The following is a 13,901-nucleotide window of genomic DNA, read 5'->3' on the forward strand; positions in this document are numbered from 1 at the left end:
GAACTCCCTTAAGAATGTCATTCCACTTAGTTTTTCCTGGTAAAGAAAAACAATTTTGATTTAATTTATAAATTTTAAATTAAGAGGAAGTACTTGATGTTAAACAAAGAAAACATTTAAGAGAAAAATAATTAAACGCTCTGTATACATAATGAAAGAATTTTTATTAATATATATAATTTTTATTAACATATACATATATATAATATATATGTATATATATTATATATATATATATATATATAAACGATCAACAAGATAAGTATACATTTCCATGGCTCGCATCGGACAACGCGTTCATCAGGTGTGCGCAGTATCCTCGGATATGTTTTGTAAAATTGTTTAACCTGATTGGACGGTACTTGTACTGTACAGTGCTGCCATCTATCAGCACATACAAAAATAATCAATCCGCTTTCGTTATTTTTCTTAAATCCCGTATGTACATAAACGTCATTTATTTGTACAACAGATCGATTCAAAAATAATCACGCACATCACAGCGATGGGATCTGCTTTGTCGACGACGTTTTAGTCGATTCGTCTAGCTGCATCGATTCTCGTTAGTGTCGAGAGGCGACGAGATGCGGAACGATTCTCACTATTTTAGGAGTCCTTCCTCGAGCTGATTCGAGGATAAAGCTGAAACATTAAACAAAAAATTGAGTGCAGTTTCGCTACGTGCCGATCAATTTTCGAAATTCTAATTATTCGGGAGTATCGAAATTCATTAATAACTGCGACTCACCCCCAACAAATTTCTAGGAACGTAACCTTCCCTGTCTTTGAGTTTGGTCCACCACCATTCTCGCTCCATTTCGTCTCCCTTCCTCAAAACCACCATTTTATCCCCCTCGCGAAAGCTTAATTCGTCCGGATTCTGGCTGTCGTAATCGTAAACGGCGTAGACCACTCCGGCATTCAGAATACCCAATTTCTCTTGAACACCTGAGAAGAGAAACCCCCATTACTCTGGAGAAATCCGGTGAGAGAAAATGTTTGAAAAATTTCACTTACTGTACAAATATTCGGAGCATCCATCGAATCCTTCTTCGTCCTCCTCGCATTTTTCCGCTGCAGTTTCGTGATCGCTGAGCGTGGTAGCGAATATACAAGCACCATGTTCTACCAAGTACTTCACCATGGGAAGATTATTACAGGACGCCGCGCAGTGTAATGGAGTCCTGTAATAGATAATTAACATCTTAAACGTATTCGTTAACGTACAGTATGATCAACATTTAAAAGAAAACAAAGAAAATTTAATAAACGCATATTTCTATCTATATTAACCGGTAAAGCACGTCGTATGTAACCAGTGATCCGCCGGTTCATAAATTATTAAAAAATATGATACCGTACGGAGCTTTCTATTCGTCCATCGAACAGGACACGAAACGTCACGTTATTCAGCCATTAATATCTTGTAAGAGATACGGTTATATTTGTGAGAAAAAGAGAATAAGATCATCCGCTTAATTGAGTATAAAAGTTTAAATATTACGAATCACGCGAGATTTTAATAAAACTTTTCCGACCGTCAGAAAATCCGTAATTCTGGCATTTATAAAAAAAATAATTTACGGGGAAGAGAAGCGGAGATGGCTCCATAAACACGTAAATTTCCATTTTGACTCTCTTTCGGGGGTATTAAATAACAACCGAAGAAAATCTCGATAGAAATTAAGAAGAAGTTGGAGTAATCCGATACAGTAAATTTGAAAAAGAAGTTAATCCGTTTATATCGATTTTACCGCCCGAGGGAGAAGCCTAACAAAACCATAACCGGATTGTAATAGGCCGCAAAGCGTCCGGAGTGGAAAACGGATAATTACGTAAGTGAAACTCACCATCCATCGCTATCCTGGGCGTTGACGTCGCATCCATATTCCACCAGATACCTGACGATTTCGAAGTGACCGGCACAGATGGCGTTGTGTAGGGCGGTTATTCCTTCGTCATTTGCGGCGCTCGGATTCGTTACCTTCCAAGAAAAAAGGAAGTTGCATTAAGGAACACTTCGTGTCCAATAGAACATTCCAAGAAATCGCACTTAAAACCGATAAATCGACCGTCTCACAGCAGCTATGCAAATCCGTTATTTACAATTTCTTTGATTAATTTATAAACCGGCAGAAAAAAAATTACTTATTACGGACACCATTTACTCGTATAAAATGTTAAAACTTTAATTTTAATAAATATTAGTAATAAAGTTGGAGATTTATCTTACCTCTGCTGTGGTTTTTCTGACAAGCTCCACTTCTCCTTCTAAAGCTGCATCGAGAAGAAGGGCGAGAGGGTCGAAACTCACCCGCCTAATATTTTTTGCAGACCCTTTGGTTTTCAGATTTCCTTTTTTAGCTCTTCGAATGGCTGGTCCCACGTGACTTTCTCTGACGCTCGGCTGTTGTTGCGCATCTTCCGGACTTTTTTCTATAGATTGATCTGCGATAGAGCATTCGGGGTTAAATCGCATTGTATTGTTCGGAAAGAAGAGAAAGTGGCGCGCTCTTACCGATTTTTTCGTTGGTTCCGCCGTCGCCATCCGTTCTGATCTCTTGGGGTTCCGATCTTTCGGGATCGCCCGATTTGAGACTATCTTCGCGTCTCTTTGTCTTGCCGGAAGCGTGACTTTCGCTTTCTTGCGAAGATGCGGGATTTAAGTCTGCGGGTGGCGTCTGACCCTCTGGAAAAAGGAATGCTGGAGGCATTTCGATGCGACGATTGAGTGTGATGTGAATGCTGTGCACGTTGGAACTGTTCTGTGATGAATTGCTACCGCTCTTGATTCGTAATGACGGATCGATCAGATTGGCATTTTGATCCGAGGCAGAGTTTTCTGTCCTATCCGCTTCGGGGGATGTCTTGAATTGAGACTTGTTATCTGAGTGTGGATGAGGAAAATTTGTATGTGGTCGACCACCATATCTGAAATATAAAAAAGTAACAAACCGAAATTAAAAATTCGTTAACGGCCATTTTTAATTAGTTACTTTATAGACAAACCATTTTGGAATTATTAAGAATCAAAATTGAGCAGATAATCGTCATAATTTAATGGATTATTTCCTATCTTACGGACAGAGAATAATTTTTATTGCCTCATAGAATATTCCGAAACTTTTTCGTATCAGCAAAAGGCGCGTCGTTTAACACATTAAATGCCATAAAAATTCCATTCTTTTAAAATGCCATAAAATTAATTCCTTTAAAACTGTTATTTTATTCCAATTAGTCGAGTTAAAACAAACTGCAAAAAACGAAGAAAAAAAAACTCTACCATCCACTTATTCTCAATTACAGAAAGCCGCCTTTGCAAATCAAAAGCTTTCATTTCTGCCAGCTCTATTTAAAGTTATTATGATTAATTTCTACAAAAACTAGACAAAAGATCTACTTCAGCGAAATCATAAATTATTTCCTATATTTATCTTTGTTTCGCAGCGGACAAACACAAAGCTTATTCTCCAAAAACGATTTTAAATTTTCATTGCAAGTATATACTAGAATAACTAGACGTTTTCACTATTTACAAAGAATGAAATAAGGAAACATTTATGATAAATGCAAAGGTCACACAGTAACGTCATAGAAAGGAGGTGCCGAAGATTTTCATCATACATAAATAACTATAATAGATCACGGAGATAACAAAATTACATAAAACTCGTTCGAAATTATAAATCAACCGTAAAAAATTCATATGTCGACTTTATTTTTAAAAACTCGCTAAAAATAGTTTTTTAAACATTTTTTTCTTTATTTTCTTTACGGTAAACTTCCAGAGAACATCCATTATTTCGAAAATTCTTCTAATATGTCTTTATACTGACAGTTTTTTATCGATAAGTTAAAACACAAAAAAATGCCAAATTCCCTCGATAACTCAATAGAACTTTTAATAAGTTCTATTGAGTTATCGAGGGAATTTGGCATTTTTTTGTTTATGTTTGTGTAGCAGGGAATTTGTTCTTTAATAGAACAAATTCACTGCTAAAAATCTCATTTATCTTTTAAATTGTCGAACAAGACAATTCCATTCAATAATCAGCCAAGAAATTCCCCGAACTGAAGTTACTTGATGGAATTGTTGTGGTTTTAATTATTTATAAATTCTACAAATTGTAATTTTATTTAAAAAAAAGAGACGTGTAAATCGAATTTATAAAAAAATTCGATAATTCAACAAAAAATATTTCCAATTTACTGTAAAATTATTTAAAAAATACATTAAAATGGGCAATATATTTTTTTTTATTGTTAACAGATAATTGCCTTTTCAACCTTGAAAATATGAAAGGTTGAAACGTTTACATTGGAAATACCAAATGTAAACGTATATTTGTGGAAAAAATATAGCCTAAAGACCGGAAAAACGTAACGAAATAATTTATAATGGCCATCTAATACGTAATTACGGCAAATTTATTAGGGAAAATTATCTAACGAATGAAAGTCCGAACTTATTAGGTTTGATTTCATGAAAGACGAACGAGTTTGATCGATTTACACTCGAATTCGAGTAGCGAACGTGGAGGAGATTCATTGTTTTTCAATGTTGAAAATGCCATTAGATTGTCGAACGAAATCGTTTTCCGCGATTAGTATTCCGCTAGCAAACTGTTAGAACTATTTTAAGCCAATGGGGTTTTATTGTTTCCGGATTAAACCAAAGACAAAACTCTCCCCAATAGAATCGGTATCAGAAATTTTATAGAAAGTTCTCAAATTCCTTGTAAAAATAATAATTATTGCTTAGTTTATTCAATTATATTTTAAAAATTGTTTCCATTATCTAACTTCAAAGTGAAAATTTCGATTTGCATAACCATTCTTAACTTGAAACTAGTTTTGACAGATATAATCGTGTTAAAAATTGCGTAGATATCCGATTTTTTTTTTCACAAGTCAAATATAAAAATAGATTGAAGATATTTCGATCCAAACTTATTAGTAAACCGAGCATTCCAGTAGCCCGAAGTCAACGAAACAGCGCAATTTAATGAAAAATCATTTTTTAAAAAATATTTTAAATAAAATATTTCGGATAGAAACAAATTTAAAGATATGTGACTGGATTTAAACCTTATTCTATCCATTTATAGGCAAACGTAATTTTACGTACGTAAATAGTCACAATAACGAATAAAACACTATCACTTCCGTTCATTTTGTTACGTCCACAACGGAACGTATAGTAAATTATAGAAATAAATGATAATGCCATTTTAAATGACTTTAATAATGATAAATAAACGGCAATTTTCTGATTTCCGTCTTTCGGGATTTTAAAAAAATATAACCTATTTCCATTATTGCAAATTTTGTCGAGAAGAGATCGTTTATAGTGAAAATATAAATGAGACGGATTTTGTCGGACAGCACGAACAGATGCGAGAAAATAATACCTGCAAATTAATCAAATATATTATATACCGGTTGCAATCTAGACCGGGATTATTCGTGTATGGCAACATTAGACAATCCTGCACCATTAAAAGGGGGAAGGGTTATTTCGCCCTTCAACGCTAGTTATGATTTATAATAAACATTAATCAATTGTTAAAGCGTGTTACACGATCTTCGAGGTTAACTATATTCATTAACACGTATATTTATCGAACGAATTTGCCTCTTTACTTATAGTTATTATAAACAGTTCCGTCTCGATACCAGATCAGATTGGCCAAACGGAACTGCTTACGAGAGAGTAAATTTGTAGGAAAATGTGGCGAGTCGAGGACCAACAAACATTTCAGCGAGCGGGCGTTAACGTCGAGAGACGACGTATCCTATTACTTCCACCAGGAACAAGAGAGGAAAGGGCAGGAAATGCAATTTACATGACCGGTAACGGCAGCAATAAGCTACAGTAAACAGCAACGCTAACAGAATGAAATTGATTAAGGAGATAGATGGCCTCATTAAAGGCAGAAGCGCCGCATAACGGTAGATTTCGTAAATTACTTACCGATAAGAATCGCTGGCATTGGGATTCTGACAATGAATGAGTCGAGGAGGAGGTAAAGGCTTGCTGGGAGACTTGCTGGGCAAGGGTTTGGCTTCTCCTTGTTCGCTGGTCGAATGACTAGGAGATTCCGACGGCTGCCTCGGTCTAGGGAGTGGCTGTCGGTGGAAGGACGTCACCGGTGGCCCTCCCGAAAATCCTTTTCGAACCGACGATGGAGCGGTGGAGTTTGCAGCCGGTTTGATCCACTGCTCTTTGGTTACTTGTGTTGGTGCCTGGAATATTTTATTTTGTTACAAATCTCCGTCCAAGTTTCAAGCGCAGACTGCTTAATACCAATTAAAACTGTTTCAAACGGTAATTAACGAGTTTTTTTTTAACCGATTAAAATTCAGACTATTCGAATAAGATCTAATTACACAAAATTGTGTTTCCCGTGTCGAAGAAATTTCCATGTTCTGTCAACAAAGTTTTATTTTATTTTATTTTTTACGAAGCAGAAAAAACCGATTTGGAAAAATCTCGTTCGAAATTGATTTCGAACGAGATTTTTCCAAATTCGGTCCTCGGGCGAGTAAATTAAATCTACTGCGGATGTTCTCAAAATATATTACCAAGCACTTCTCTTGTAATGAGCTCGTCAATATTGAAGCCTTATGCAACGTGTACATAAATAATGTTGTATCATTTCGATAATTACATCGGAGGAAGCTCTTAAAATGACCTCTAACAATTTACTCCGTGATGTCTCAAGTCCACACACTAGCTCAATCGTTGCTGCTAATGTGTAGCGTGTTTTAAAAATGATAACGATAAGCAAAACTTTTTTAAAATCAAGTTCTCTTCGAATGAAGATAGGAAGTTTGTTCGAGCTTCTCGACTGATGGCAAATGCACAATAAAAACCGGCTGTGCAATCTTTCCATTACCTTTGGATGAATAATGGGGTGGGTAATAAAAATGTTTTCCCCTTTCGAGACTTCGAAACTATGTTCCTTAATGTTTAATGTAAACAATTTTTGAAAAATGCCATTTTTTATATTAAATATTAAAATATTTCACAAGTATATTCTCTAGCGATTTTAGTTATCTTATCAGAAGTTTTTCTTTTCTTTAAGAAAATAAACTCGAAACTAAATTTCTTAAACTGTTGTTCGTTTGGAAAGAGAAAATCGACGATGCTCCCAGCTAAAATGACAAAACGGTTGATAAAAAGTTTCGCATTTCCGAGATTGCTTCGGATGGAATAAAACAGATTAGAAATAATGTAAAAAAAGGTGATATTCATTTTTATTTGTGAAAAAATTTACATTTTATACCACTCTTCCAAGTGTATATTCAGATTTTTTTAATAAAAAATGATTTAGAAAAAATTCGTGGCTTTTCATTTATAAAAGTTTAAAAAATCATCCATTATTCAGCCACCTATAAAAATAAAATGCATTAATTCGAAGTATAACAACAACGAAGACAAATTCTCCATTATAACAACTTAAAATGAAATTTGATTCGATCGATCTCGAAATTCCACTTATAAAAGATACGAAAATATTTGATTAAATATGCTTCTCCGGTTAGAAAAATTCTCTTATTTCGATACAGATTCAATGATACACACAAATTTTATCGCCTTTTCAAAAGTTATGTAAAGCTGCTTCTGTCATCAATCATCGATGCTAATTTAATCCAATATGTAGATGATTCATCGTCTTCTTTCATCCAGTGTTTCTCAATTTGGATGCCTAATAAATGAACACTCAACAATCTAATAAATTAAAAACTCCTTCGACAGTAATAGCAAGACATTTTGGAAAATCACGTTCTCTCCATCCTTTTCAGCGAATTAAGATAAAGATAAAATTTTTTGACCATCAATCAAGCGTTTTAAATTATTTAAATCGGATCTACAGCCATTATTTGTATAATTTTCTATTAAGTAAGTAAGGTAGAAATAATACAATTTGGAGAGTAATACTAAAAATTTATATTTTATTATTTTTAGATCCAAATACGTTGTCACATGACCTTACAACATTTAAATAAATATTAAGAGTGGAAAATTATTGCAAAAATAATCATCGATTATAATTCAGATGTAATAAAAGTAATTTGTTATAAAACTCTGTTTTTTTATATCATATTATACATAAAAAATCAATTTTTTAGCTTATAAAACAAAAGAACATTTGCTATTTCTGTTTCACTTGATCAAACCACACAGTCGACAAAGTTGTGAAGTGCCAGTTTTAAATATGGAAGGAATTAAGCTTTTACATTTATTTTTAATGCAAAGTAGTTCACTTTTTTATTCTTAAAAATGTAATCTAAATATATAAAGAATAAATTTGATGAGCATATTTTTTATTTATGCTAATTCCTGACTAAAGAACTGCCTGAAATACTTTTAATATATTAGTATATTTTGATCTCAAATTATAAATTATTTTATATATATATTATTTTTCAGAAGAAAAATTTCTGTTTAACGTAAACCTTTATGAATTTCTTGGAAAATACAAAAAAGTATTTAAACGCTATAATATTTCCTATGATATTATATTTTCCTTCTTTAATCAAAGACATGTAGGTGTAATATTTGTTAAAATAACACACGTTGTTAATTTGATTCATATACAATATAAAAATAACTTTACTTTCCTTCTTAATACGCAACTTCTTTACATTTATTCATATTTTTTCGATTTTCCAATAGACTATTGCAAGTCATACGAATGCGGGCGAAGTCAATCGTTATATTTTCCAATAAAATTATCATTAATCAATTTAATTATTATTAATTTTTTTACATTATATAAGTTATAATTAGGATTCTTCTCGTTGCAAAAGCGATATTCGATATCGATCAATATCGTTATCAGTTTGCAAAAGTGTAAATTGATTCTTCAGTCGATAAGTAAAGTAAAGTTTAAGAATGTAGACAGTTTTCTTTTTTAAAATCGAGATACGAGTATATTGTATATTTTAAACGTGGGTCTTCCATGTAAACAGCAATATAATATATTTAAATTAATTCAATTATATAGCGTAAATCAATTAGCGTGATCTTCAAAGAGAAATCGAAATCGAAATAAATTTATCTTAGATATTTCGCTAATGTGATGAAATTCGTACAGTGATTAAAAGGCTTTCCCGTTCCCGTATCATTATCCATCCCCATGGAAAAAAGGCAGCTTATGTGCATATTTTATCGAAAACAAATGATAAAAAAAATTCCGTTTTCACAAAATGACATGATTACGTAAAAAAGAATTCAATATTTACAACATTAAATACTAGTTTCGGAGGACAACAAAATCTGTAAAGAAAATTACTTCGTTTTTTTAACGAAATGCTGTTTAACAAAATAAAAATATATTTTAACTGTTTCATTCAAAATATATATTTATTTCTCTGCATGATTTCACTAAAAGTAATGGCAATTTTTATATATTGTTCGATATATAAGCTTACATTTTCTACTGTCCATGCGGATATGAATGCGGGCTATTTTCATCGATTTATATAAAATACCGCATTATTTCAAGTAAAATACGACGAAATTACTGCTTTCAAAGAACAATGACTCAATTGAAATGAATTGTGTAATAAAAAACAGTCTTCAATCATATTGAAATGATTAAAAGATCGTATATCTTGTAGGTCTGTAAAAGCAATTGTCCGTAGGTTTTAACATCAAAACTATCGGTTAAATTTTCAATTTATTAAAAGAATCTTATCAGATAATATTAAGCGATGTTTCTAAATCTTATTATTATTATTTTTCAGTAAATTTCATTTATTATATTCATTGGATGACAGCTGATGTTTTAAAAAATATCAAACTTCCTTATTAGTTGGTCAATTTTGACGTTATAAAGAAAAATTAAATCAATGTTCATCGAGAGAGAAAGAGAGAGAGTGTGTAAAAAAAGAAAAAGAAAAAAAGAAACTTACCGTCGTGATTGCGTTACTTTTATTGGGAAGATTTTGATTTCGAGAGCTGGGAAGATGGGATACTAACAACGAAGAATTGTAAGTGGTGCCGTATGGACGAGGCGCCAAATTACTAAGTCCCTGAGGTGGTGTGGGTTTTACAGATGCTACTGGGCCCTTATTCTGTCCCGCAGGGATACCGTTTTGCACAATGGGTTGTGGTTCTTCTGGCCTGCCAGAATTTACTTCCTTCCTTACCGGAAATTTGGTGTTGTAAGGAAGTGTTTGATATTTGGGATCTTTTTTGTTTGGAGCAAAATCGCCCTCCGTCGAATGAACTTTAGTAATAATGTCATCGTGACTTCTATCGGGTTCTTGCACCACACGCTTGACTGGCTCTACTGCTGCCACATTTGACGTCAAGTTTCGAACTCTAGAATTTGATTGTTTGGCAAGAGTCACCGCTTGGATATGATTAGCCAATTGTTGATTATGTACGCGTTTTCGATGAAGTCGTTGTTGCAATTCTCGAATTCTCTGATCCATGAGAGTGATTTCTTCCTGCCTCTGAGATAACGTCTCTCTTTGTTGCGCTATTCTAGCGTTCTGTTGTTCTGTCAAATTTGCGCGATACTAAAATAAAACCAGTTTTATTTATTTTTTTTTATTTGGAATAAATATAAATTAATTTTAAATCATTAATAAATCTACCCACTACCAATTCTTGACGTAATTTTTTCAATTCCATAGCAGTCGTTGTTGTTCCGTTGGTAATTTTTCTTCCAGCTAAATTGCCCTGTCTCAGTTCTTCTAATTGTTTGGTGAGCTCTTCTACTTTGGCTACAGCCACTGACAATTCTTTTTCCTTTTCATTAAATAATGCTCGAACAGAATCCAATTCTGCGGCTGGAGAGAGTACGGGCATACGTTATCTTTCTTAATATAATTCAAATAAGGGTTTATAATTATTTATAAAAAAATTAATTATGTTAAATATAAATTAATAAATTATATTTTGACATGTTAAACTAATTATTTTAACTCCACTCTTCAATCAGAGAATAGCAAAAGGCATTATCACTCGGTTCTAGATGGATAAGTTAATTTATTAGAGAAAAAATTTTTTTAAATTAAACCTTAACTGAAGTGGTTTATCGGTGCGTGAAATGAGGGTAATAAATAGTCTACTTAAGACGGAACATTGATGGAAGAAGACAAGAACAGATATATTGTTGGCTCATTAATGAACAAGACAGTAACAACGACAGTCATTGATTTGATAGAAGACATGCTGTACAATTTTATATCCGTTGTGCTTTCGAATAGAATGGAATTTTTTCCTAAAAGTAAATAGCCGAAATCAATTTACACAGCTTGAATATATATATAATGTTACAGTGAAACGACTTTTTTTACCAGACAAAAATATCCCGAAGTTCTCTAGGGTATCGATAGTTATCATCATCTTTAATTATTCAAATTTAATTAATGTAATCTTTATTTCAAAGTGTAATCGTTTAATTATTTCTTGTTTGTTACAATTACGTGTTTAATATATTAATTATGTTAAAATAAAATAATGTTTCTTCAAATAAAAAATTTCCTTATAAATTTTTCAAAATATAAATGACGCTTTATTTATATGAATATTTCAAAATGCAAACTGAAACCGTAAAAAGTACGAAATACTGAAAAATATAATACCAATTAATTTATTGTAATCTAATAATAGTTTTGTATGAAAAAGCCGAGCTATTTTCAATATACAGTATATAAAAAACGAAACCGCAAATAAAATCAGAGTAAAGCACTGTAATAAATTTATTTATTAATATAATATAAAATCCTTTACTTTAGATAAAATTTAATGGTTAAATATATAATTTCTTTATAATACTTCAAAACTTTACGTAATTTAAATGCATTTCCGATAATCCTAAAAACATTACAATACGATTTAAAACTATACAAATTTCCCCGTTACTTAGTAAATATTTAAATGGAAAAAACTCTGAAACCGTTCTGTTAAAATATATTTTGTTATAAAATAAAACGACTGTTTCAACAGGTTTCAAACCTTAAAGCATATAACAAATTAAATACAGATACAAAGACTGCAGAGAGAAAAACCACGTAGAAGCTATCAGTTTCGGCGATAATACATATTTATAATATGCACAAAAAATATAGATTTGCAAATTGGCAGAAAAATGCTGTATTAAGTACAAAAAGACAGAACTTCTTAGTGCTGCCTTTATGCACTTAGTGCTCTTAGTCTTTACATATTTAATAAAAAATGTTTTTAATAATCGCAATTCTGAAAAGGCAAAAAAAAAAATTGTTTATTTTGCGAACGTTTATTTAATACAGACCGATATTAAAGATCGAAAAAATACTGTTTAAACTTTAAATAATCGTAAAGGATGCAAAACAAGTTTAACAAATAAAGTTTCATATTTTTATTGAAATGTGTTATGAATTAACTTACATCAAAACTAATTCTCTTAAACAACCACAGACTCTTTTTAATCCAAAGTAATCTCTCAAATATTAAAACACACATAAAATAATAGATAATAATTCAACACTCCCACACAATTTTTTAAAGAGTATATTAAAGTTTTTTTTTCATATTAACTGTGATTTCCCTAAAACTGCCAATGGATAAGTTTAAAAAAAAAAAATCAATCCTGATAATCGAAATCATACCTAAACACAAAAAATGAGAAATGATTTGCCTATTCACAAACTTTAACCGCAAATATGTTTTAAACGTAATATAGTATTTATTTTATTAAACGAGAGTGTTTCATAGTTAAATGCACAGCATTTCTTCGATTTAATGAAGTGATTTTTCTGGACCGAATCCATTTGAGTTTCCCAACTACACCACCAGAGCGATATAAGTCAAGTAAATACTGACTACTCGTAAAGAAAAGTTCATATATTTATTCATTTTTACAAAATTCTTTGCCAAAGATTTCTAAATAAAGCAGTTCAAAAGATGAATTGATAACAAAAGAATATTTTTCACATAACTTTCTATAATAAGCAAAATAATCTAACAGCAGCTCATGATTAAGATATTTTATCTGTATCCAAATATTGATCTACTACAAGGAAATGCAATACATATTTGAAACCTTTACGGTGTATTTTTTAAAAGATTAATTGGATTATTTCATATCAAAATCAATATTTCATATTAAAATTATTTAATTAATGTATTATGATAGTACAAATCTCTAAGGGAGTAGGAAATGTAAAACAAAAATACAGCAAAGTAAAATGTAAATATAAAAACGCAATGCCTGTGATGAATTTAGAATAATTTTTAGTGTATAATGTAATTATAAATATATTTTAGATAAAATTATGTTTCCTATAATAAAATTTGTTTCATGTTGATGTTTGGCTAAATATACTTTATCAATTTAATGGAAACTTACTTTAACAAAACCTCTCTCACTAAATTTTAAAAATCTAAAATGTTATTTAAATTCAATTATGATCAGAATATTTGTGGACAAAAGTAAACAAATAAAAGTCCATTAAATCCTCGATTTAATGGACTTTTAGTGTGAGAGAATTTCTTAAAGTTCTTAAAGTTAATTTATATCAATTAATTAATTGATATAAATTAGTGGAAAAAACGATTTAAAAAATTTATATTTATATGTATATACATTTTCATTTTTAATCTTACTTTATCGATTTATTGGCTATATATATAACTTTACTTTGTCCTTAAAACATTTCATAAAGTATTTTACTAATGTATATAATGATAATTTATTATTAAAGAAACTGTTAAATTCTCAAAATTCTGAAATGAAATGCTATGCAATATTCATTTTTAAATAATTAAAAATAAATATTTCGAGAATCTTTTTTCTCCTTTTGATTTTTTTTTTTTAATTGGTAAAAATCTTCAAATTTTGAAACAATTTTATTTTGATTTTACTTGTATGCTTCAAATCTTTTTGCATTAAATTAAT

At 31.0% G+C, this 13,901-nt stretch overlaps 1 protein-coding gene across 1 annotated transcript in view; it reads right to left on the minus strand.

The window, feature by feature from the left end:
• Positions 1-145: 145 nt before the first annotated feature.
• The window catches only part of LOC136980366 (apoptosis-stimulating of p53 protein 1-like), a 60,343-nt gene continuing 46,587 nt past the window's right edge, over positions 146-13,901 (minus strand). Inside the window, 9 exon segments of the mRNA XM_067276465.1 lie at positions 146-642; positions 749-948; positions 1,018-1,184; positions 1,851-1,984; positions 2,234-2,448; positions 2,519-2,931; positions 5,975-6,246; positions 9,925-10,536; positions 10,619-10,809. Coding sequence (XP_067132566.1) covers positions 607-642; positions 749-948; positions 1,018-1,184; positions 1,851-1,984; positions 2,234-2,448; positions 2,519-2,931; positions 5,975-6,246; positions 9,925-10,536; positions 10,619-10,809 — 2,240 coding nt within the window. The 3' untranslated portion in view covers positions 146-606.

The sequence above is a fragment of the Centruroides vittatus genome, unplaced genomic scaffold, assembly GCF_030686945.1.
Source record: "Centruroides vittatus isolate TY-2023 unplaced genomic scaffold, ASM3068694v2 contig_694, whole genome shotgun sequence".
NCBI lineage: Eukaryota > Metazoa > Arthropoda > Arachnida > Scorpiones > Buthidae > Centruroides > Centruroides vittatus.